The sequence below is a fragment of the Fukomys damarensis genome, unplaced genomic scaffold (assembly GCF_012274545.1).
Source record: "Fukomys damarensis isolate Sample0158 unplaced genomic scaffold, DMR_v1.0_HiC HiC_scaffold_28, whole genome shotgun sequence".
Classification (NCBI taxonomy): Eukaryota; Metazoa; Chordata; class Mammalia; order Rodentia; family Bathyergidae; genus Fukomys; species Fukomys damarensis.
The window spans coordinates 48,109,282-48,133,536 of record NW_022900940.1 but is presented as its reverse complement, the minus strand read 5'-3'; the positions used below and the strand labels follow the sequence as shown (position 1 = coordinate 48,133,536).

The 24,255-nt window shown below is 44.8% G+C and overlaps 1 protein-coding gene across 1 annotated transcript in view; it reads left to right on the top strand.

The window, feature by feature from the left end:
- LOC104849948 overlaps window positions 1-24,255 on the top strand; it is a 93,613-nt gene that overhangs the window by 48,709 nt on the left and 20,649 nt on the right. The window contains exon 2 of the mRNA XM_010606582.1: window positions 18,178-18,267. Coding sequence (XP_010604884.1) covers window positions 18,178-18,267 — 90 coding nt within the window. The remainder of the gene's footprint in view (window positions 1-18,177; window positions 18,268-24,255) is intronic.

Here is a 24,255-nt window from a genome sequence, read left to right as displayed (position 1 = left end):
AAAAGAGCACTGGTAGGAGAGTCACCGCAGAATCTCTCAGCCTGTGAGCTGTGAGAAGCACCAGTGCTGGGAACGCTGCCTTCCTGAGGCATGTGCTCTCCACGAGAGGTCTTGTCTCTTGTAGCAAAGGGAAGACTTCAGCCATGGTCATGCAGATCCTCACGACTGTGCGTTCCTCCGTGGTGTCCAAGCTGCTTTCCACCCCTTTGGTGAGGTGGTTGGCACATTCCACATGGGTTTCTACGTTTTTGTTGAGTCTTTGTGCTGTCTTCAAAGCTACCTCTGGATGCCAGAAAGGTAAAATGCCCAGCCAACCACACAATGGCCGACTCTGTAATCTGGAACAGCCTTCCCCCTGATGAGAAACAGAAAGCTGGACAGAATATAATAACGTGTGATAAAAAGTCCATTTTAAGGCTTTGGGGAGGTAACCTGATAAGTGAGGGGAGCAGAAAGTAGAGTTTGGGCCCAGGAAGGATCAAGTAAAACCCTATGGACTGGATTTGGAATATTAAAGGCTGTTCCTTGAGTAGAAAATATTAACCTGAAGGAAAATGGGCACCTCGGTGTCTGTAGCCCATGTATGAGCCATCTGGGTGTTTCCTGAAGTTGGACAGACGTGGTTCTAATCCCTGGTACTTCTAGTTGCCAGAAAAAGGTAAGTGAAAACCCTTTAAAAGAAGACCTAAGTTCTCAAAGTATTTGTAAAAAAGTGTGCAAATGTACTTTGTAGACACACAGTTTGCAGCTAACAGAGGGAGACTGCGCTTGACTGTGCAGACACAACCACAGACAGAAGCTAGTCCTAGTTGGGTAACAGGAAGTTCAAGCACATTTTAAAATTACCGCACTTAGAAAATGTAAAAACACTGCTAGGAAATTGGAAAAATAGCACAACGTACTTTTAAAAGGACCGAATGGAAGCATTAGAATTGAAAGCAACAATAATCAAACAATATCTTGGAAGGTGAGTTTCCCAGCAAATTACACGCAAATGGACAGAGAATTGGTGAGCTATAAGATGTCAAAATTAAAAAGGTATCGCAGAACTTCAGGGTCCCCCAGGAGTGAGATGAGGTCCTGCAAATCAGTTACAGAGAGTTGCAATGAGTTACAGAATAACTCTCATTTATGTAAAGAATTCAGAACAAAGTTCTTATTTGTAGAGCATAGCTCAGGAACTGTGGGGTGAACTGTATCAGTTAGAGATAACGTAAAATAGTTTCCTCGTTTAAGTAGAAGCAGACTCAATCTATGCGCACAGATCCGGGGCTTCAAAAGCATCAGAGGACTGGGGCTTTCGTGGCTGGTCTCCCAGACGGGCTGCAGATCTGCAAGGTGTCGCGAAGGAGCTGCAACCTCTGCAGCGGCCAGCAAGCCTCTAAGCTCCAGGCAAGCACTGTGTTGGAAAATGCCTTTCCCACCTCAGGGGTGCCTGAACCCTTTCTCACTGCTCTCAAAGCTGGGTTCACCTGTTAAGGCCTCCTGGTGCCTCCTGGAATGCCCTGGCTAGAATAACAGCAGAGGCAAAGGAGCGTGTGAGGGCAGGAGCTGCCCGGTGTGGGCCTGGGCGAAGGGAGCCTGTAGTGTGTCGGTTTCAGCTTCCTAGCCTCGGGAATCAGGAAGGCACACACTAACGGAAAGGAAAGGGCAGGCAGGAGCCACTTGGCCAGGTCTACCTCATTTGTTGTTCTGTTTGCCAAACACCACATCATCGTGTGTCTTCTGGAAACAACTTCCTTTCCCCGTGAGGACACAATTCATTCAGAGCTAGACACTGCCTCAGACCGGAGTCATACTACCCTGTCCCCCAGACCCTCAATGGGCTCATAATGTGCCTGAGATCCATCCAATCCCCAGAGTCTGCTCGAAGGCTCCTCTGCCAAGCTTCGAAAGGCTTGTGAAGCCTACTGCCCCATGAAAACCCCAAACAAGCAGGAGGAAAACGTGGCTGTGGCTGGGGGTTTACCACTGTGAGGAGAAAGCATATTTGGAAGTACATCAAAAAAAAAGAAAAGTGGATTTAAGAAGAGAAAAGAAAGGAGGGAGCAACACAGCGTTTCTTTGATTTTGCTGGAGACCCGGGATGAACTGTGTGTAAGTGTGTAAGTGAGTTAAGCATTTGGCTCTTCAGTTGTATGATTGCCTTTGCTTGCTTCTGGTGTGAACATTGTCCATAGGAGAGAGTTCTGACCAATAATTTTGTGAGTTCACGTATCTTGATGTGCCCCTTCTTGTATTTAGAGCTGGTAAATACTTTTCTTTGTAAAAGTGGCCAGGTGGTATGGCGTCTTATTTCCTGCTCAAGTCCAGATTTTTTGGTAGAAGGATTGTGGAGAATATCTGAGAGGCTCACCTGAGGCCAGAGCGCGACCTTCTGCTTGGAGAATCTGGGCAGTCCAGGGGACACTGGGTAAGTGGGGTGATGAGTTCAGCAACGCATCTTATGCCCTGTCACGTACTTTGCGCAGGAGTCTTCAGCAGTCTGCTTTTCGATATAAACCTTGTTTCTCCTTTGTTCACTCATTCTTTCCCTCAGCGCTTGGAGCCTCGACTCTGGTTCTCATTTCCCTTCCAACCTCTGATGGCTCAGTGCTGCCTAGGGACGGGACAACAGACAGGACCCTCAGTCCACCGTCCCTTGCTCCTTCCAGCCCAAACTCTGGCTGTGACTTTTCCGAGGATCTCTGTGGCCAGGGCCCTGTCTGCTCCCCTCTCTGTGAGGCTGGGTCCCCCACCTCTCAGGACACTGCTCACGGTTCTCTCTTGGACTTACCTGTCTTTCCTTTCTTACCTGTCTTTCCTTGCCACTCCTGTCTCAAGATTTGTATCAGGTTGCACTTATTGTCCAACCCAATCTTTGTATTAAAGTTGATTTCTCTTTTGAACTTCTAATATGTTTTTCCATGATACTCTTTTTAGATTTTTCACATAATAAGGTTATTTTGTATTTTTTTCATTTAGCACACTGAGCTACTACAACATAAATGTGGAATTCAACCACCTTCTGAGCTTCAGTGCAAATTCCTCTATAATGTATGGTGAGAGGAGGAATTCTTTGCCATATTTTTCATGGTTGGAATTTTGTAAATTTGTCATGATTGGATTTATAGTTGCCTGGGGTTTTGAGCAAAGAATTCTTTCTGGCAATGCCCATATACCTATTAACAGATGAATGGATAAAGAAAATGTGGTGTTTATATATAATGGCATACTGCTCTGCCACGAAGGAGGATACACTCCAATCATTTTTAGGTGAATGAATGCACCTCATGTCCATGACGTTAAATGGCAGAAACCACTGGGGAGGGGCAGTGGTGGGTGTAGACAAGCAAGCCCCCGGTCGAGTGCAGGGAGGTTCAGCTGCCGCGGGAAGTTGTGGAGTCAGTCACGCATCACATTCATGCCCCAAAGCCTCATCAAGCCCGAGGTTGTGACCCTAGGAAGAACACTGAGGCTCTGGGAATTCACTTGTTAGGCCATCAGTGTAGGCCTTGGTGACCACAAAATACCTACTGGCCATTCCCTCTCCTGCAATAAAGTAAGATATGCTTGAGAAATGAAGAACTGTTCAGGAGGTTCGGATCTCGGGGGTCGGAAGGGTGCTGGTCGGGAGGGTAGGAGCGGCCCGCAGGTGAAAGGGTAAGCCTGTGTGGACCTGACCGCGGATGGTCCCGGGTGCCTTGCAAAAGAGAAATTGTGTCACCACTCCCTAGCAGGCATGAGGCCAAAGTAGAGGGCCCGGCCTCCCTCCCTGTTCTGGGGCCCTGCTTTTGAAATGCTTGGTATCAGTTGGCACATTTAGCTGAAGTGATTTTTTTTGACCTCATAAAATTTTTTACTTTTTTTCTTTAATTGAGTTTATTGGTACATTTCAGGTACACAGTATAGTTACATTCATCACTGGGATCTTGTACCTTTACATGACAGGTCTTGGTTCTCATTTTTTCCCTTGTCCCTGCCCTCCCTTCACCCCCTCCTCACCTCCCCATTTACAAACACTTTATTTCAAGTTAAACTTCTATATGTGTAGCTCAAAACACTCATGCTTCTTTATTGTATTATCTGTCACCTGCCTATCCAGCTATCTGTCATCTCTCAGGCTGGCCTCTCTCTCTCCCTCTCCCTCTCTCTGTCAGGCCGCTGTCCCTCCCTCCCTCCTTGCCCAGAGTTGTGACAAAGCATTCCCTGCCCGCTGTAGCCTGCAAGCCGTGTGAGGGACATTCAAGCAGACAGATGCTCACAGCATTCTCAGGAGCCTGGAAAGCAGCACAGGTCCCGCTCCGGGTTCACGCTGAGGGAGACTCTTGTGCATCGACACTCAGAGCGTGACAGAGCTGTTTGCTTCTCCATCTTCTGCTGTGCTGAGAGGGTGAGGAATTGTGCATTTTTGCCATCAAAAACAACTGTCTTCCACAGCCTGTCTCAGAGAGCATTTTATCAGTATCGACAAGACCGTTTAAAACCTTTTGTCTCTCTTGAAATCTATAAGGATAAGGGTGAACTTTCTCAATTTTGATGTACCTAATCTCAGAAAGAATACTACTTTTTTAAACTTATGTACATTAAATTGTCCCCATAACTGTCTGCTCAGCTGGCCATTGAGTCAGGAAGATTCCTGTCTCTTGTTATGCTCCCAACCTGAGCGAGAGGGCTGAATTGTGCGTTTCTGCTCGGCCTGCTGGGCCAGTGTCAAAGCGCTTCCAGGGACAGCGCTCTTGGCTCCCGCTCTGTAGGCTCTGCGGGATTCCCGTCCACCTTGGTGTCTGAGCCAGTTGCACCATCGAGCTCACCTCCCTCAGCGCATCTGCAGCCTCGCACCCACACCTGGCCACTTTCGCTTCTGTGGAGCTTCCTCGCCCTCTGTCCTGGGCCTCACGCCTGCCCTCTGCCTTACCCACGTGGGCCCTGAGCACCGCCTCTCTGCAGCTTTGCTTTTCAAACAGACAAAAATGGCAAAGGGACTAAGCAGGAGCAACCATTCAGGGGGGAAAATAGTAGTAGCCATGGAAACCTTTAGTTAGGTAAATAGCGAGGACTTGGCTACACCTGGGAACAGAAAGGAGGAGGCGTGCAGGGAGAACACACAGGTGAAACATTACGTTCTCAAATCTAAGGGACAAATCTGACACAGCACTCCATCTTTTCCGGGACCTGTCATCATCTGCTATAGAAAACAACTTGCACTGTTGACAAAACCATTGAGAATGTCGTCCTGTCACCCAGGCAACGAGAGCACTGAACCTTCAAGGGCTTCAAGTCACCAGTGTTCTTGTTCAAATTAAGACTTGGATTCCCAAGGTGCAGAGGGAGACCTGGCAGATCCAGGTGAACTGTACAGATAAGAGGCAGAGAAGGGTGCTGGGTAAGGACCGGCAAGGTGGAACTCTCAGTTTATGCCAAGGCCTGACAGCAGAAAGGAGGGAAGCTGAGTAATTAATTGTGAGTGGCCTGGTAGTGGTCTTAAATGCTACTTAACGTACATACTATCAGGAGAGGCTGCCAAGGTATATTTTTGAAAAGTAGAGATACCAGTATTCAAAGTATAGATCTGAACCAGGAGACCTGGGGTGATATACAGGAAATCACTATTTTATACAGAAGACCCTGCAGGGAGCCTCCTATGCTCCACTAAGAGGCAGCAGCAGCAGCGTGCTTGGTAGGGGTTCTACGTGCCATAGCCTGAAGTAGAAACAGTGGTCCTTTGCTGCCTACAGTGTGGTCCTTTAAACAGCAGCCTGGCACTGCCTGGGCACCACGGAACTTCATTCCTAGCCTTCAGGGCATTCGTTTGGATGGGTCTTTGGGCTTGTCACTTTTCATGGATAACTACTGGGAATTTTCGTCATGAAAAACTCTGGCAGAGAAATCTTCTAATGTCTTATGGTGGATGCTTACCAGGTCTACCTCATTCTGTAGTTAAGCATGACCAGTAACTGTGTGCTTATGTGGGCCTTGATATATGGATGACATCACATCTGCATCATTCCAACATCTCACAACTACACACCTATAAAATGCCATCTCTCATTCTTTCTGCTATAACTTGTATCTTGATATCCCCCCAAAGCCTTATGCACTCATGGATGGGGCTTTTTGGAAGTAGCTGGATCCAGGGCATGGAAATATGGATTATGAGAGTGCAGTAAGTGGATCAGTCCACTCGTTGATTGGATTAGAATAGTTCTGGGTGTGGCTGAAGAAGTGTGAAAAGACAGAAGCCCCAGCCTAAATGTGAATGGCACCAGCCAATAGGCTTTTGGCCTGAATGGAATAACAAGGGAAAGGGAAGCTGTTATTCACTGCCTCCTGTCTGCCCTGCTGCAAACTGTTTCTCCTCTGTGGTGCCCCCCTGCCGTGCTGGCCTGCCCTGGAGCCAGCCTATGGACTGAAGCCTCTACAATCTGTGAGCCAATAAACCTTCCTCCTCTAACTTGTCAGTGCAGGTGTTTTGTCCCACCAAATGGAAAGTAACTAAGATACTTTCCAAGGGCAAATATATCTTATACTTTTCTGCAGTTCCATTCCTTTCTACTTATACTGGCAATTCTCAATTTTGACTGCACATCAGAGTACCCCAAAGGTGATTTCTTTAGAGCATATGCACATCCAGGGCCTGGCCCCAGACAGAAATAGGATCTCTGTCTGGGTGTGGGACAGAGGCATCTGCATATTTTTTGAACTCTCCAGGTGATTTCCATGTTCACAGAAGGCTCAAAACTACTGATTTCCACTGCCAGATGGTCCTGTTGCTTCCCAAGTGGGCGCATAGCTGTCCGTACGTCTGACTCTTCTGCCCTTCTGGACACGAATCTCCATGTCCCATCTGCTGTGTGCTTTTTTTCCCTTCCTTGACTCATGCCAGCACCTGTGTGCCTTCTTCCTCACTGGTTTATACGTAATCGGTGATAATTTACCTGGCAAGTAAGGTTTTCACCCTACACTGGACAGCAGTAGAGAGTGCTGCAAAGGAAAAATGCCCATAATATTCAGTAAAGGGAAACAACTGATTTCATTGTCCAAAATTTGGTACAAAGCTCCTAAATAAATTGCCAGAATCCAAATCTATAAAAATTTGTCTTTGAGACATGAGTTTTAAAAATTTAAATTAGAAAGAATATGGTTATTCGTCTCATTGCAGAAACAGTTCATGTTCATCACTGAAAGATTAGTAAATATAAGCTAATAAGCCAAAAGCAAACAAATGACAAAACCAGCAGCACCAGCAGCAGCAGCAGCACCAGCATAGGCTGGGTTGGAGGAGTCCTCTCGGCGGCCCGGGTGCTTCTGCTTGGCTCGCGGGATGTGCCCCACTTGGGTTCAGGAGGTGGTGGATGGGGCCACCCACCATGTTCGGCTGGAAGAGGGGCTGGGACTCAGAGACAGACAGGAAGCGCGAGCCCTGTGCAGCACCCTCTTCCATGGCCCGGCCGTAGGATGGCTGCTCAAGCCCAAAGGTTCCTCCTCTGTTGGAAATGCAGACCATAGCTAAGACCTGCACACTATCAAACTCTGGGCACTGAACTGCTCAGTTTACTTTTATTATCTCCTTAAATCTTTACAAGACTCTCATGAGGATGGTACTGTTAATATTTTTACTTTACAGTAAGTCCCTGACTTACGAATAAGTTCTGTTTAGGGAGAATGTTCATTAAGTCAGATTTGTTCACAAGTCTGACAAAGTGAGTCTTACATACCTTTAACACAAATAAACAATGTAAAACATAAAAAAAAAATGTGAGGTCTGTTCATAACTATTAAAATTTGCACCTGGAATGTTCCTAAGTTGGGAACTTTTATTTAATAGAGGAGGAACCCTCTGGTTAGAGTGGAGCATGGGATTTGAACTCATGCTGTCCCAGACTCCCCGGCTCTGAGCCAGGCTGCACAACAGACTTCTTCTCCAGAGGCCCAGTGAGCCCTCTGCTGTGTGTTGATGGAGTTTTGATGGGCAGAGAGGGTATCAGGGCACAGGGCGTTGTGTGCCTCAAGACAGGAGGTCCAAGAACCAAGAGAGAGGAGCTGATAATTGTTACACTGACTGGAGCTTCAGTCTTGATTTATAGCACAAAATAGGCCTTCCTAGTCTCATTTGCAACATGTGTCTCTTTTGCTGACATGATTTTAGGTATGTTTAAAATTGTCCTGACACGTCCAGCTCCTTTACTCTGATGGTCACTTTGGCTGCTGTGGAGGGGCCGCATCCTTCCTCCCTGCCCACCATCAAGACTCCCGGCCCAGGGAGAGTGACCTTCCCGAGGACAGCTTGTCCCCACCTGCTTCTCTGTCATGACACTCTGGCTGGTTTTTGTGAGCATCCACAAGCCAGCAAGGTACAAGTCTTTAAAAACAAAGACAAAAGGAGGGATAGAAACTCAAGGGAAAGGGAGCTTCTGGGAAGTGAACCAGAGAAATGTCCAGAGCCGTAGGCAAAGCTGAGACTTCTAGACTGGGTAAAAACAACTTGTCAGAAAGCAAAGAGTAATCCCAGAGGAACTGAGTAAGGGAGGGAGAAAGCACAGGAACAGTTTCACCGAGACACACCTACTGTGCACAGTCTTCAGACGCCTGCGCAGGCCAAGATGCTTCTTCTCAGATAGTCACAAGGGGAGGCTGGACAGTGGAAACCCAGCCGGAAGGAGCCGCTCCCTGGAGGCAGAGTGAGCTCTGGTTATCCTGTTGTAGAAGTTGGCCTGGCTGCATCCTTCCATCTTCTGTGTTTTGTAGACCATTCAAGTTTTCTGAGTTATGTTCCTCCTGGTCACTTCTTGCTTAGAGGCTATTTAGTGGCTAACCAGGAGAAAAATATGAAGTTAAGTGAATAGTAAGGCTTAAAATGTGAGCATTTGTGCATTATTTGTGGTTGTGTTCTGCCCTGACATTCCTTACAAATAATTTTGTTGTTTTTTTTCTTTTCCAAACTGGAATCGCCAACCATCAATTTTATGAGACACACTGCTCAGAAGTCTCTGGAGCATTACTGCCATTAAAAAGAAAATCTCTGATCTGTCTTTTTGAGTTTAGTTTTAGGTTATGATTGGAACTCCTAATTAATTTCTGTGAACATGAAGATATGGAGAGGAACTCGGCAGAAAAGCAATTAAGAGGTTCTCCAGAACTGTTAACCGAGTCTACTGAAATCACTAAGCCAGCCGTGGCAGGTCTACCTAATAACTTCCTTTGCATTTCCTTATTTTGTGCTCAGTTTCTCCTACCTGCCTAGCGCTTGGCCAGCCTGGACTCGCTGCTTCCGTCCGTGGGCCACTTTAAAATACTTACATGGGATTTGTGTTGAAGTCAGCCCTTAGAGTTGGTTTCCTTGACCAACAGTGATGGAACAGATGTTACAGAAGCCTGGGATAAAGATGAAGTGAGAAAACAAGCAACATAGTGCTCAGGAGGTGCTGAAATTGTGTTTTGCTTTTAATTAAAAATCGATATTTCCCCCAGGAAGGCCCCTTGTGTGATGAGGCACAAGAGGGCGGTGTTATGTTAAATTATATTAAATTAAACTTTATGAAGACATGATTAGCTGTGGAGACCTGAAGGGCCTGGGATCATCACCGTGTTTGAAATGAGACCTCTGCTACTGACAAAGGGTCGTGGAGAGGAGAGACTGGAGGTGTCCAGAGCTCAGCGCTGTTGGTCTGGCGCCCTGTCCCCATGGTGCTCGGGATGGCCAGGGAGCCGCTAGCAACAGGAAATTAGGTCTCTGCAGGGCGCCACTATAGGGGTCCTGCAGACGGAGAGTGCTCTCCAGTACATATTAGGTGGCTCTTGGGTTTCAGAAGTCTAGCTTATTATCTCTGTAGTTTGCTGTTGTTCTAGAGAGTGCTCCAGACAGATGGTCAGTGGGGTGAGGACGGTGGGTGGGGGGACACCGGCTTGAGATGAGAAGAGCCTGAGCCAAAGTGAAAGTTTTACCTCAGTGTCCAGAGTCCTGGCCCCAGGGCATCACCTCAGCCTCTGGCAGCCGAGAAAGGCTTCATTCAGTCTCAAAGCCAGGGAGCATCAGTGAACGTCCCTGTGCAAATGGAGATGTCAGCAAGATAGCGACTGGCCCCAAACAGGAAAGCCCTTGTCGTGCTTTGTCCTGGTGCCCCGCCTCTTCCTCTGGCTTCTGCCCCACTGCACAGCCAGCTACCCCTGGAGCGTCCTTCACAAGCCGTTTTCTTGTTCTTCAATCCCACACCTGTAGGGCCTGGCCCAAGATGATGCTGCCATGTTTATGTATGAAATAAAGCAGGGAAAGCTCCTGCCATAATGACTAGCACTTGACTGTGTTTTAATAAATGGTACATAATTTCATTATCTCTATGACCCTGTCAGTCTGTGCTATGAATGATGTCAAAAACAAGCTTAACTTCTCTTTACTTTTGTGCTATTCTCTGTACCAAAACACCATTAACCTTAAAAAAAAAATGTAGAAGATGCACTAAAATGTGGGTGGTCCTATGACTGTCATTTATCATCCAAGCTGGGACACCTTTGAAAGTGAAAGATAGAGCTAATAGTAATTACACTAGGACAACAGGCACAAACCAGGACTGTCCTAGCCAAATCAAGATGTATGGTCATGCTGATAAAATGGACAGGTTCTACTGAAGCAATAAATTCAGACTGCAATGCGGGAGACTGACACATGAAGCTGTATTGTAGGAGCATGGGATGAGAAATGTCTGTTGGAACAGAAGCCCAGCCGCACGGCTCGAGGTATAAATATCTCTTGTATCCAAGCAGAAAGATCCATGGCAGCGTGCTTATCATAAGCCCCCAGTCCCGGAGCCTTAGAGACCTGGCTTTATTCCTCTTCCTCGTCTACCCGGAGCCTTAGAGACCTGGCTTTATTCCTCTTCCTCGTCTCTCTCCTGCAGACCAGTGCTCTTAGCGCTGGGAGCTTTGCTGACGCCTGCAGGTCCTACTGGGGAAGAGCTGGGCACTGGGAGAAGATGCGGCTCAAGAACCTCTGCTCAGGGTAGGACCCTCCTCCGTGTGCCATGGTCTACTTCTGCACAGTGTGTTATGTTTTGTGGATCGTGTACGGCAGAAGAAGATCTGTCTCATTCATCCCTGTCACCTACCTGTGAGGACCATGCTTGGCACAGGCTTTAATGTCCTTGAATTAAATAGAGGAAAAGAAAACGACGACTGGGGCACTTAAAGCACTACAAAGCAAGAGGCCAGCTGACATACATGAGACTCCCCAGCCGGCCTAGCAAGGCTCGACTTAGAACGACTAAGCCTGGGTGGAGCTTGTGCCAGGGCTTACACAGCACTTTTCACTCTTACGGCCTTTTATCCTTGGAGCAGTCGTATTCCTGGGTTATAGGTGGGGAAGCTGAGCCTTAGAGATTTTGGATCGTCTCTCCACTAAGCCTAAGAAGGTTTCCGAAGAGCCGCTGAGGATGTGCTGAGGGGTGAGCAGGGCCCACTTCTGCTGCACCTAATGGGAGCCACCTGCAGTGGGAGAGTCTGGACTTTTCCTTCCAGAACACACAGACCTTGCCAGGATTTAGCTCAGCGGTGCCACACCTGCCTCACAAGAATGTACAGACCTAGCCATCGAGCCACCCACCTATTCTTTCTCTGTTCTTAGATAGTCATTTTCTGGGTTGAGTTTGAGCTCCTGATGACTGCTCTACTTTTCAGTGATTTCTCTTTGGAGAGATTATTTGTGCTACTATGGAAGCGTTCGGTACCAGTACTAATGAGGGCCACTCTGGAGGTGCTTGTGGGGCTGGTGCAAAGGGTTCTGAGTGCTTAAGAAAGATTCCCTGTAAGTAATGAGAAGTTGTTTACTTCTCTGGCTGGTATTGCTGGTGCATTCACTAAATCCACTTGCTCTTTGCTGCTGCTTCTTGGACACTTCCTAAGAACAGGTATTTCGCCTGTTCTTTGTCTCACAGTTGCACAGTCAGATTTAACGGGCAGTAATTTACAAAGTGACAGCTGCTCTTTTCTCTGGTGAACCTCAGGAAATCAGCTAGCAGGGCAGATTCCAGGGCTTTGCAAAGAAAGATTCTTGCCACTGTTCCGACACCATCTGGAATACATTCTTGGAGGATGGAAAGGAGATAACTCTGTAACTGGAATAATTTCCCAGTGTCGTTTAACAGCCCAGACACCATTAGCGATCACACTGTTTGGTGTTGGGCCACATTTTAATTTATCTTTCGAAAGACAACAAAATATTCAATATTTTAGCCTGCTTTAACAATGTGCTTGGAAGCTTCTATCTGAGAATGGTTTAAAGTACCTGGTCATTAGAGAATGGAGTATGTTTGTGGTTTTTCTTGTTGCTCTGTGGAGCATCTGTTCTGTATATCGGGATGATGGGCTGCTGCTGTAACAAACAAGTCTTAGCTGTGCAAACAGGAAGGGTTTGCCACCTGCTTAGCTGCATGACTGGGCTCGTCTGTAGCTGTTCTCCAGTAGCTGCTCAGGGAGCCAGGGGACCAGGCTCCATCTTGGCAGATCCTTGTCTTCGATCCCTGCAACACTGGGAGGGGCACTGGAACTTTGCTGTTGCCAGGTGGCCAGGGAGCCGAGTGGAAGCCGAGCTTGGCCACTCACAGCACAGGCGGCCATAATGAGTGGTGAGCACCCCACAAAGGAGTGCTGGACAGATGAGAGCAGCAGCACTCTTCCTGCCCCTCCATGGCCTGTCTACCGACCTACATAGTTAACAAAATAAGTGGTGACATTTACTGAGTCTTGCTGCAGGACAGGCGGTGCTCACAGCCTGCGTGAGATTCCCGAGGGTTGAGGCTCAGACCCCACCAGGAAGGAGCAGGCGGGTAAGTCATCAAGGAGTGCATGAGCTCTTTCATTTATAGTACGAATAAATGCTGTGTTTGTCTCAAAATAAACAGAGTGCAAGGTCAGAAGTGCTAACAGGAGAGATGAAGTGGAAAGGCTACACATTTTCAGAGGAGGGAGCTATTTCCTTTGGCCAGGAATTGAGGGTGATTTCTCAGAGGTGATGTTGCATAATGATTAAACCCACGTGTTGCTCGCCACTAAAGGAGCAGAGTGTGAATCTGGCCACTCGGGCTGTCAGCTGTGCGGCATTAGGCAAGTTACTCGCCCTGTCTAAACTCGTCTCGCTGTCTCTGGAATGGGAGGAAGGGAGAATCTGCCTTGCAGATTTGTGGCACAGGGGTGAGGGCCCACGAGCCCACAGGCCAGCAAGAAGCAAAGGCTCAGCAAAAGGCAGAGACTATGGTTTCCTCCTACTTGTTTTTAGAGGTTTGTTTAGAAAATCCCACCTGAGACAGAAACATTTGCATTCCAACGACACTCACAGTGTGCTGTGTCCTGAGTGCCCTGTGAGGCTGGATACCGGGTCCCCTCTGGCGGTGGACAGGAGCGTGTGGTGGGTGCAGCACGACTGTGTCAGACCCACTTGAATGCCCAGGGCTTTTTGCTTCCTATTCGGGATGGAGACAGCCATAGAGAAATAGACACGACTTCCTGGAGAAGGGCTCTGGGTCTGCTTCGGATTAGTGGAAATGAAGTCGGTGAAAAACATTTGGCTGTTTGATCATAAAAGGAACTATTTAAAAAGTCCCCGGTTTGTATGTTCTCCAGAATATTTATGCCTAGTAATGATGTCAGGAAGTCACGTGATGCAGAAAACAAAGATGTGACCAGAGGTTCTGCCCCAAGGTTGAGGGCAAGCGGGCCCTGGTGTCTCAGTGTGGCAAGGCCCACTGAAGAGCTGGCCTCACGACCCTCCCTCTTCGGTGGGTTAGGGCGATGCTCTGCTCTCTTCACAGAATTCTGGGAGGGCTGGAATCAACAGCATAGGAACATAAACTGTTGGAACAGCTGTTAGTGTTGGGGTAATCAAGGAGCACTGGAGGTGGGGCAGGGCAGATGTGCGGTTTAAGCAGCACAGAGCAGCAAGCCAGACCTTCGTGGAGCTTTGCTGAGCCGGGGTGTGCTCAAGCCAGATGCCAGCCCGTGCTGGAGGACTCGTGAGCTCTGAAGAGTGCTGTGTTTTTGTTCTGGTGAAAAATCTAACAAAGCAATATAAGCACATTCTGGATCGCTGGCTCTCCTCATACCCAAACACTGCCAAGCAGTGTCAGGGCTCACATGTGTGCTGGCATTTATGGCTACGGGAGCACCAAGAAGGATTTGTCACAGGGTAGGAGAGAAGGCAGCCCTCAAGTGTCCATAGGAATTCCTACCCAGAACGTCACAGGCTGCTGTATGAACAACTCAGGTTCGTCTTAAGTGGTGATTTAGGGCCAGCCGACATTCTTATCTCTCATTACTCTTTATATTAGTTGGGGTTTTAGTTATGTTTGGAGTTAATGTTTAATGTTTTTGTCAAATATAATGTGTAAGTTAAAAAACTTGCCAGATTTTATATTGCTCTGTATTTTCTTAATATTAAAATAAAAACAAATATCAACATTATTTAAGTGATATTTGGGGATTGCTATGATTTTATTTTTCCATTAAAGAAAAATCATACTGAACCAGGCCTAGTGGTGCAGGCCTGTAATCCCAGCACTCAGGAGGCTGAAGCAGGAGGATTGCCACAAGTTCAGAGTGAGCCTGGGCTACATGAGTTCAGGGCCAGCCTGCACTACAAAGTGAGACCATGTTTTAAAAAACTAAAAACTAACTAATTAACTAAGGTAATAAAATAAGAAGGATCATGTTGTGTGTGTGTGAGAAACAGTGACATTGGGCTGGGAATGTAGCTCAGTGGCACTGCACCTGCCTGGCAAGTGCAAGGTCCTGGGTTCAAGTTCTAGGACAGAAAAAGCAAACAAACAAACACTTTACATAATCACATGAAAAGTTACTCAAAGTCATTTGTCAGTGAGGAAATGCGAATTAAAGCCACAATGAGAAATCTCTACATAGACATTAAGTTAAACAGATTGGCCCTATCCTGTCAAGCTAGCTGGCAGTTAATTGGAGTTACCAGATGGCCACTCCACTTCCAGGCATTTCTTCCCCAAGAGAAATGGAAATATAGGGTCACACAGAGAACTTACAAGGATGTTCATAGCAGTTTTAGCTTCCCATAGTGGCATACTAGATACAATCCACGTCTCCTTCAACAGGTAAAAGAATAACCCAATCATGGTATATCCATAGTTGGAGTATTACTCAGAAGTAAAAAGAAAGAACCACTGATAAAACCACAAAAGGACTGGATCTCAAGGTCAATGTGTTAAGTAAGAGAAAGGATGCCATGATGCACCAGTGCACGACCCCATTTCCACACAAATGTAGAAGCTGTCGATGAGGTCACGTGACAGGAAGATCAGTGGTTGCTGGGGTTAGGATGAGGACAGGGAGAGAGGCAAAGGGGAATACAGGGCCTTTTAGAGATGGGTATGATCATCTTCTTGGTTGTGGTGAAGATTCCACATATGCATATGTATTTAAAACTCATCAAATCACATTTAAATATGGGCTGCTTATTGTATGTCTACTATAATTCAATAAAGCTGCTGAAAATTAAAAACACACACATCACTACCCTTTTCACCAGACAGACTGGGTCTCTCACTATTAGCGTTAGCTTGGCCAGCCACTTACTATTTTGAGTGCCACGTGGAAAAGGCTATTGTCATACACACGTCAACTAGCAAAGTACTGGGCACTCAGAAAACACCCAGTAATTGCAGCAATGGAGTGGGGATTTCACCTGGCTGAAAACAACCCAGGCCTTGGTCTTTGTCAACATCTCCTCTTTGTTTCTGGGAATGATGTTGTAGCACATTCTGTGCAGTTAGGATCCATGTCTTGTCATTTTATGGGACATATGGCAGCCACCTCGTGAGCCCCTCGGCTGGAAGGGAAGCATCCAGGGCTCAGGCTGCCCACTGCACCAGTGAGATCAGTGTTTCACAGCTCCCAGGGATTGATATGGCCAAAGTCGTTTGAGAACTAGGGCTCTTGTGCTGTGCTTCTCAAGGTTAGAATGGGGATGTCACAACGCAGGGAGCTTCTTGACCTGCATTTCCTCAGCTCAGTTCCAGGTGTGCTGACAGAACATACCAGCAGCAGGTCATCGTCCAAATTAACTGAAAGATTGTATCATGTCTGTCAATATGGACCAACATTTTGCAGCACTTAACAAATAGTAACTTGTCCCTAGAATCCAGGACAAGACTGTTACTGCTTTCCATCAAATAAGAGTCTACAGGAATCAGGGGCCTCATCCACTATCATTACATTCTCTTTCCTTTAGTTCCTTCATACTGGATGCCCTGTACCATCCTGTACCCACCAGCCCCACCACCATGGTTCAGACCTAAAATGTCCCTGAAAAGGCTTACGTGTTGAGACCTTGGTCCCCAGGGCAGCAGGGTCTGGAAGTGAGGCTTTAGGAAGGTGCTTGGGTCATGTGGACTCTAGCTTCACCAGTGGAGTAGTTGTTTGATGGAGTCAGAATTTGCTGGCAATATTGGGAAGCGACTGTAAAGTAAAGGAGTGGGTCATGGGAGTGTAGCCTCCAGAACTGCCTTACTTTGTTGTTGCTGTTCCTGACAACCACAAGTTAAAGGAGGAAAGATTTATTTTAGCTCACAGTGTTTAGAGGTTTCAGTCCATAGTCAGCTGGCTCCAGGCAGGATGGCTTGGTAGAAGGGCATCACAGAGGAGGAAGTCCACGGCAGGACGGGAAGGCGGCAGCAGCAGTGAGCTTCCCTTTCTCTTTCATCCCACCCAGGTTACAGGCCCATTGGTTGGTGCCACCCACACCCAGAATGAGCCTTCGGATTATCCGTACCCAGAACTATGCTGAACAAATCGGTGGACTAATTTAGTTATTACACCCTTAATGATTGAGCCAGCTCTGAAAAGCTCCACCTATGAATGCATGAGACTTTGGAGGACATCTAGATGCAAGCATAACAGGGACTTGTCCCTGGCACCCTTCGCATTCATATTCATTCTCTCTCCCTCTGTCTCCCTTTCTCCCCCCATCCTTCTAGACTACCGTGAGGCAAGTAGCTCTCCTCTGCCACACCCCTTGCCTGACACTTCTCTCTCTCCCCATAGGTCTAATAGCAGCGGAGCCAGCCATCCATGGACTGAAACCTTGAATCAAAATAGGCCTTTTCTCCATTGAGTTGATTTTCTTAGGCATTTTGTTACAGTGTTGGGAAGTTAATGTGATTCTTTTTATTTTTTTATTTTTTTGGTTTTTTGAGACAGGGTCTCACTATGTAGTTGAGACTGACCTGGAACTCACTATGTAGCCCAGGCTGGTCTCAAACTCACAGTGATCCTCCTGACTCAGCCTCCCGAGTGCTGGGATTACAGGAGTTCACCACCACACCCGGCCTGTGATTCTAAAACTATACTTTAAAGATTATAAACTACCTTTTGGCAATTGCTCTTCTGTATTTTTTTCTTTGTTTAGATTGATTTTAATATCACTTTATTTTAAAAGATATTTTAATTAAGAGAAATGTATATTTTTATGGAAAAATATAAACAAAAATAAGTAAAACATAACATCTTAAATCCCTTGTTGTTTACCATTTGTATAACTGGTGGTGTGTTACCATGATAAATAACACTGGTGTGACCACCCTGTGTATAAATCTCTGTGTCTCCCTTTTATTAGTTCATCAGAACATACTTTGAAGAACCAGCAAAGCAATTTGTCAGCGTCTTAGCTGTGGTCTCCAGCACAACTGGGGGTTCAGGGCTTAAACCCTAAGTAGAAACTGAGGTCTGCATCTGGGGAAAATGCCTAATAAATGGAGGGAGCTTGCCTTTCCTGATTTACATCTGGCTTCCTCTGAGACTGAGTCTCCTTGGGGTGTCTCAGAGGCAACCTGTGACAATGGCATTTGAGAAGCTTCCCTGGTACAAATGCCTGAGAACATTCTCAGCTGTATTTCCTCCCACTGGCTTTGTGGCAGACCCATCTATGGGCCCAGGATCTGAAGTGCTCTCTCTATTGAGTGCGGAAGTTTCTCCACTCTTGCAGGGAACACATGCTACTTCTTCAGGTCCTGCTTACACAGTGTGAACTGCAGAAAGCAGTATTGTTTGATCATCACCAAAGACAAACTAGTTCAAATTGGCCTAGGGATGAGAGACAGCACATTGGCATGGACAGGGGCAGATCTAAGCCATCAGTTGCACCATGTTCTCTAAAAGTCAACTAAGAAAATCAATCTTTCCTACTAGGGAAGGAGAGCGCATGGGACAGCATGGCAGGGCTGGCTGGATGATGCAGAAACCATACCCCTGCCCACCAAAAGGACGCACGTGCTATGGGTGAGTTCTCCTGTTGAAAAGGGGATTTGAATTCGGGAGGGAAACCTGCATGTTTGGTTTATGAGGGCCCTGAGCTGCTGGAGCTGCATTCAGATCACACTGGGGAAGGGAGAGAGACCCTGATGCTGATTTGCTTCTTCAGATTAACAAGTTCCCCAGCTGGCTCCCAGCAGAAATGCCGCACCGGGTCGTGGCAGTATCTCCAGCATGGGGGTTGAATGGCGCTTCAGGCTCAAGGCTCAGCTGTCTTATGTTTTGTCAAGGCCTTTCTGTCCAACAAACAAGGGAGGTCATGTAACCACCCAGCAAAATAGAATTCTGAGTGTCATTCTCTGGTTTATAGCACTTGGTAAGCTAACATGTTTATTATGTGATTCTTGTAGAATACTTTTATAGAAAGAATTAAAACTCTGCTAGAGTTTAGCAAACTATTTTTTAAAGGACAGAAAACTAGTGCAGATACTTTACAAAAGAGGATAACCAAATGGGCAACACATATTTGAAAGATGCCTAATACCAATCCCCATGGAAATTCCAATTAAAACAAAGCCATCAGATGCCTAAAAATGAACTGCATATGTTATACAGGTGAATATATGTTTCCCCAAAGATATAGTAATTGAGCAGGAATATACATTTCAAAGGAATGTGTTCATTTGTGCACTGAAAGGCATGTACAGGAATGGTCATGGAAGTGCCATTTTTAATGGCCATAAAATTGGTCTCAACCAAAAATGATAACCATAGCATGGATAAATAAATTGTGTTATGCTTGCACAACTAGGTACTACAGAGCATTATAAAGGAACAAAGTACCATGACACATGACAAGATGGACGAATCTCAAAATGTAATATTGGGCAAAGCACACAGACAGAGTAAATACTTTGATTCCACTGCAAAATGGTAAACACCAGCCAGACAGATCAGTGCTGTCAGCAAGATGGCAATTTCCTGTCACGTGGGGGGGTGAAAGAGAGAGGCTTGGAGGGTGCGTATCCCATTCTATGTCTTGTTTTATTACGTAGGTGTGAACAATTTTAAAAGTTTGTGAGGCCATGCACATATATTTTGAAGCATGCTTTTGTGTGTATGTTATACTTCAATAAAGTAGTTCCCTCTGTTTTAAAATGATCGCAGAGGGAGACATTCGACAAATCAGTAGGCAATCTCATTTTATCAGGTGAAGAAAAGGACTGTGATTGATTTAAGAACTGTGTGTTTTACTTGTATCTTATTTTGCTCAGTAAGTGTGGGATGAAAATTTGTGGATAAATATATTTCACTAAATAAAATCTAGTTCCTTAAGGAGGTCCTGTCATAAAGCACTTTAAAATGTTCCTTGTTCTCTGACTTATCTTGTCTGTGAGTGTTATGGCTCATGTCTAGATGTCCCTCCAAAGCCTCATGTGGTCATAGGGCTTTTCAGAGGTGGCTGAATATAGAATGAGTGATGCTGGGATTAAGGATGGTGATGACTAAATTAGTTCACTGGTTGGTTTGGCATAGTCCTGAGTATGGATAATGGGAAGGCCCATCCTGAGTGTGAATGAAACCCACTCTAAGGGCCTGTAGCCTGAATAGAATATAAGGGACAGAGAGAGAGAGAGAGAGAGAGAGAGAGAGAGAGAGAGAGAGAGCTGCTACCATTGCTTGTTGTTTGCTGTTTCACTGCTTTGCTGCTTTCTGCTTGCCAGGAACTGTTTCTCCGCTGCAATGTCCTTCTGCCATGCCACCCTGCCTTGGAGCCAGTCAAATATGAACTAAAATTTCTACAGATTGTGAGCTAAATAACCTTCCCTCCTTTAACTTTGAGTGTTGGGTATTTTGTCTCAGCAATGAGAAAAGTAACTAAGACAATAAGTTAAGACTTTTATTCACTAAGATTTTATTGATTAAAGTGCATGTGAACCAATTCCCACTGAGTCATTTGCTCTTGTCCTATATTTATTTGTTTCTTTTCTTTTCTTTTTTTCCCCCTGATTGAATTTATTGGTACCTTTTAGGTATACAGTACAGTTACATTCATTATTGGGATCTTGTACCTCTATATGACAGGTCTTGGTTCTCATTTTTTCCCCTTGTCCCTGCCCTCCCTTCACCCCCTCCTTCCCTGCCCATTTACAAATACTTTATTTCCATTTTTTCATTTTTTCCTATTTTTTTCCTTTCCCTTATTCCCTTTCCCCTACCCTTCCCACTTTCCCTACATCTTTAGCCCTTTTCTTCCTATTTCACATTGTCGGTTATCTCATTAGGATCTTATGTACTATTGTAGTTTTTCACACCAGAGAAACTATTTGGTATTTACGCATGTGTGACTTATTTATTTCACTTAGGAGTATATCCTCAATATGTATGTATTCGTAGGAAAATGGATACATACTATGACTGTTAAAGCTAGATGTCAGTCTAAGTTTTAGAACAAAGGAAGAATGGGAAACTAAGAAAAGGAAGACGCAATCACTCACAATGAACACAAAAAGAAAATCCAAAAGAAAGTCCATTTTTTCTCACAGACATTGATTGTCTTCTCTAAATTAATAAAAATTATTTTAACATAAACTGTATTTTTAAAAAGTAGAAACTCTTCAAGTAACTAAAGATAATGCTCTAAGGCCATTTTCACAGCTTTTTTTGGTTGTTGTTTTAAATGCCATTGCAGCCAAATTAACTCACATTTGACCAAATATTTCTAAAACAGTCCAGCAACACACAATGGAGTTTTCCACTCAGTATTTTAAGCACAAAAATAGGCTATGTTTACAGTAGTTAAGGCAATTGAATTTTAAACAAAAGCAAATTTTTATAAAAAAGGGAAAAACAGCAAACATTTTCCATGCTACTCCCATAGACCTTATTTGTAAGTGCAAGACAGGAAAACAAACATTGTGCAAAATGCTTTTGCCCTGTGTGCTGGTCATTAAAACTATACATTGGGCTGCAGTCTTTGCTGCCGATACACATAGTCTACTAACCCCCTTCCCCATGTCAATCAAGGCTGTCCAGTCCTTTCAACCTGGGGCTTTTTTCAGTCCATAGGATCTTTTCATAAACTGGGGTGGGGTGGGGAGGAAAAAAGGGGTTTAAAAAAAAAAAGAGAGAGAGAAATGACCTGTTGTCAATCTGTGCAGTAGTTATTATAAAAATGCTCAATTGGGTAAATGTGTACACCTAAACTTTGAGCTGGCATGGGTTTTCTGCAATTAGAAGTTTCTTATAATTGCACACTGCACATGCAAATCTTTAAGCTCTTTGTAAACATGTATATGTTCCTTATTATGTAGTGAAGTTATCAATTTCCAGCTTAACTTTTTATTCAGCTTAACAGTTTCAACTTAAAGACAGTGGGAAAGTCAATTTAAATTACATAAAATAAAAATAAAAGCAGTGCATTTACATTCTTCATAACACCATTTTTTTCCAAATGGTGCTATATTTGAGAAAATTAAATGATTTTTAAACTCACTCATTAAAAGTTATGGACTCTATAAACATCTATTAAGTCCATGCTTTCAAAAGGTTGGTTCAATTCTAGTATTTCATTGTTGACTTTTAGCCTAGATGATCTGTCTATTTGTGAAAGTGGGGTATTTAGACCCCCACTACAATTGCATTAGTGCTTATTTGGTTTTTCATGTTTCTTAATATTTCTTTTATATAGTTGGGGGTATTAGTATTTGGTGCATGTATGTTTATGATTGTCATTTGTTCCTCTTGGATTGTTCCCTTTACAAGGATGTAGTGGCCTTCTTTGTCTCTTTTGAGCAGTTTTGGTTTAAAACTTACTTTGTGAATAAGATTGCTACCCATGCTTTTTTATGGTCTCCTGTCTCACAGAGAATTCCTTTCACTTTCAGTCTAGGGGCTTCTTTTTTCACTAGGTGTGTTTCTTGTATACAACATATTGTTGAATTTTGCTTCTTAATCCATTCTGCCAGTCTATTTCTCTTGATTGGTGAGTTGAGGCCATTGACAGTGATGGTTATAACTGATATGTACTGACTTATTATTGTCATGTTATTGGCCTTTTGTTGACTCTTTTTACTTTTTCTCCTTCTCCTTTTAGTTTCTTGCCTTGCCTATTTGATTTGCTCTGTTGGGCCTCATGGTGTTGTTACCTTCATTGTCTTTTTCTAGGATATTGTTTAGAATTGCTTGTAGTGATGGTTTGGTATTTGATGTAGTTTCTCAGGTGTTCTTTGTCGTGTAAGTGTCTTATTTCCCCCTCCATTCTGAAAGAGAGTTTTGCTGGATACATCAGTCTAGGTTGGAGGTTGTTTTCTTTTAGTACTTGAAATATCTCATTCCAGGCTCTCCTTGACCTAAGGGCTTGTGTTGCAAAATCTGCTGATTCTGATGGGCTTTCCTTTGCATGTGATTTGTTTCTTTTCTCTTACTGCTTGTAGTATTTTGTTCTTCTGTTGGATTTCTGGGATCTTGATTATTATATGTCTAGGTGTAGATTTTTTTTGGTTGTGGCTAGTTGGGGTCCTATATGCCTCACTTATCTAAATGTCAAATTCTTCCCCTCTGTTTGGGAAGTTTTCTGTCATTAATTCTGCAAACAGCTTTTTTAAGTAATTTGTATTTTCTCCTGCTACTTCATGGATTCCTATCAGTCTTATGTTATTCTTGTTTGCATCATCTAGGAGTTGTTGGATGCCCCGGCCCGCGGGGTCAGTAATTGGCAGAGCTCGAGAAGGGGAAATACCTGGAAATGGGACAAGAGGGGCGCAGAGAGAAGGAGACCAAGCAAAGAGTTGTCAAGGTCTCATTTATTTGCAGATACAGGCAGTTTATAAAGGCAAAAACCTCAAAATTGTAAGAGGAAATAGTTAACCATAAACTTTGGGAGGAGAATGTAACAATAGTATAACACAATGTTACTATGTAACGGATCAGGTCACTTGTCTGCGCAAACCCGTTGTCATGGGTAATGACACAACTGTGGTGGTGGGGTGATCAGCGGGTCAACATGGAGGCTGTTTGGTTTTTACTTAGGACAGGCTAGCAGCTTAGTCTACCACATCTCCCCCTTCTCTATTATAAAAATTGAGGGAGAGATATATATCATGCAAATCAATGAGGGGAGGCTGTGTAGAGGGGTGTCAGAGAAGCAGGTTGTTGATAGAGGAAAAGATGGCCTTGACATCTCGACAGAAGCCCCTGTCTTAGGTTGATCAGTCAGGCATTGACTGTCTTACCCGTCATTGGGGTCAACTGTAGCAAGAGAGGAGAAGCCTCCGGAAGACTTCAAGGATATTTCAAGGCCCTCCAGTAACTGTGACTGTAAGGACTTGGTAATATTCTCTTTTGGACCTCTCAGATGTCAGGTTTATCCTCTAGTCTTCATAGACGTTCGGATCTGCAAGTAATTTTCCTCCTGATCGGCCAGATCAAGACGATGGTAATGGATTTGAATGGCTTTGGCTTGCATGGTATCTATCTGTTGTTTAATAAAGGCCGTAAGCCTCTTAAATATTAGAGGCCCGATGGTTAATAATATCAGGAGCCCTAATAGGGGCCCCAATAAAGGGAGGAGATAAGGTACAAACCCATTGAGCCCAGTCCAGAGGGAGTTTTCGCGTAATTCTTTTCTGCGTTTTTCTAAATCTTCCTGTAAGGTTTTGATCTTATCCCTGACAATACCAGACTTATTTGCATAGAAACAACATTGTTCTTGGAGGGCAAGACAGATTCCTCCTTGTTCAGCGGTGAGCATATCTAAACCTCTTCTATTTTGAAGGACAACCTCTGCGAGGGAATCAATTTGATCTTGTAGAAATTGCATAGTATCAGACAAAGTTTGAACATCATCAATCAATTGTTGGGACAATTTGGCATATTTATGTAAGGAGACACCTAGACCGGCGGTCCCAGTGCCAATAGCTGTAGAAATTCCTAGACCAACCATTAAGGGAATGAGTTGTACAGCCCGTTTGGGTCTTCCAGCTATAAAATCAAAAGTGGGAACTGGGACAGGGG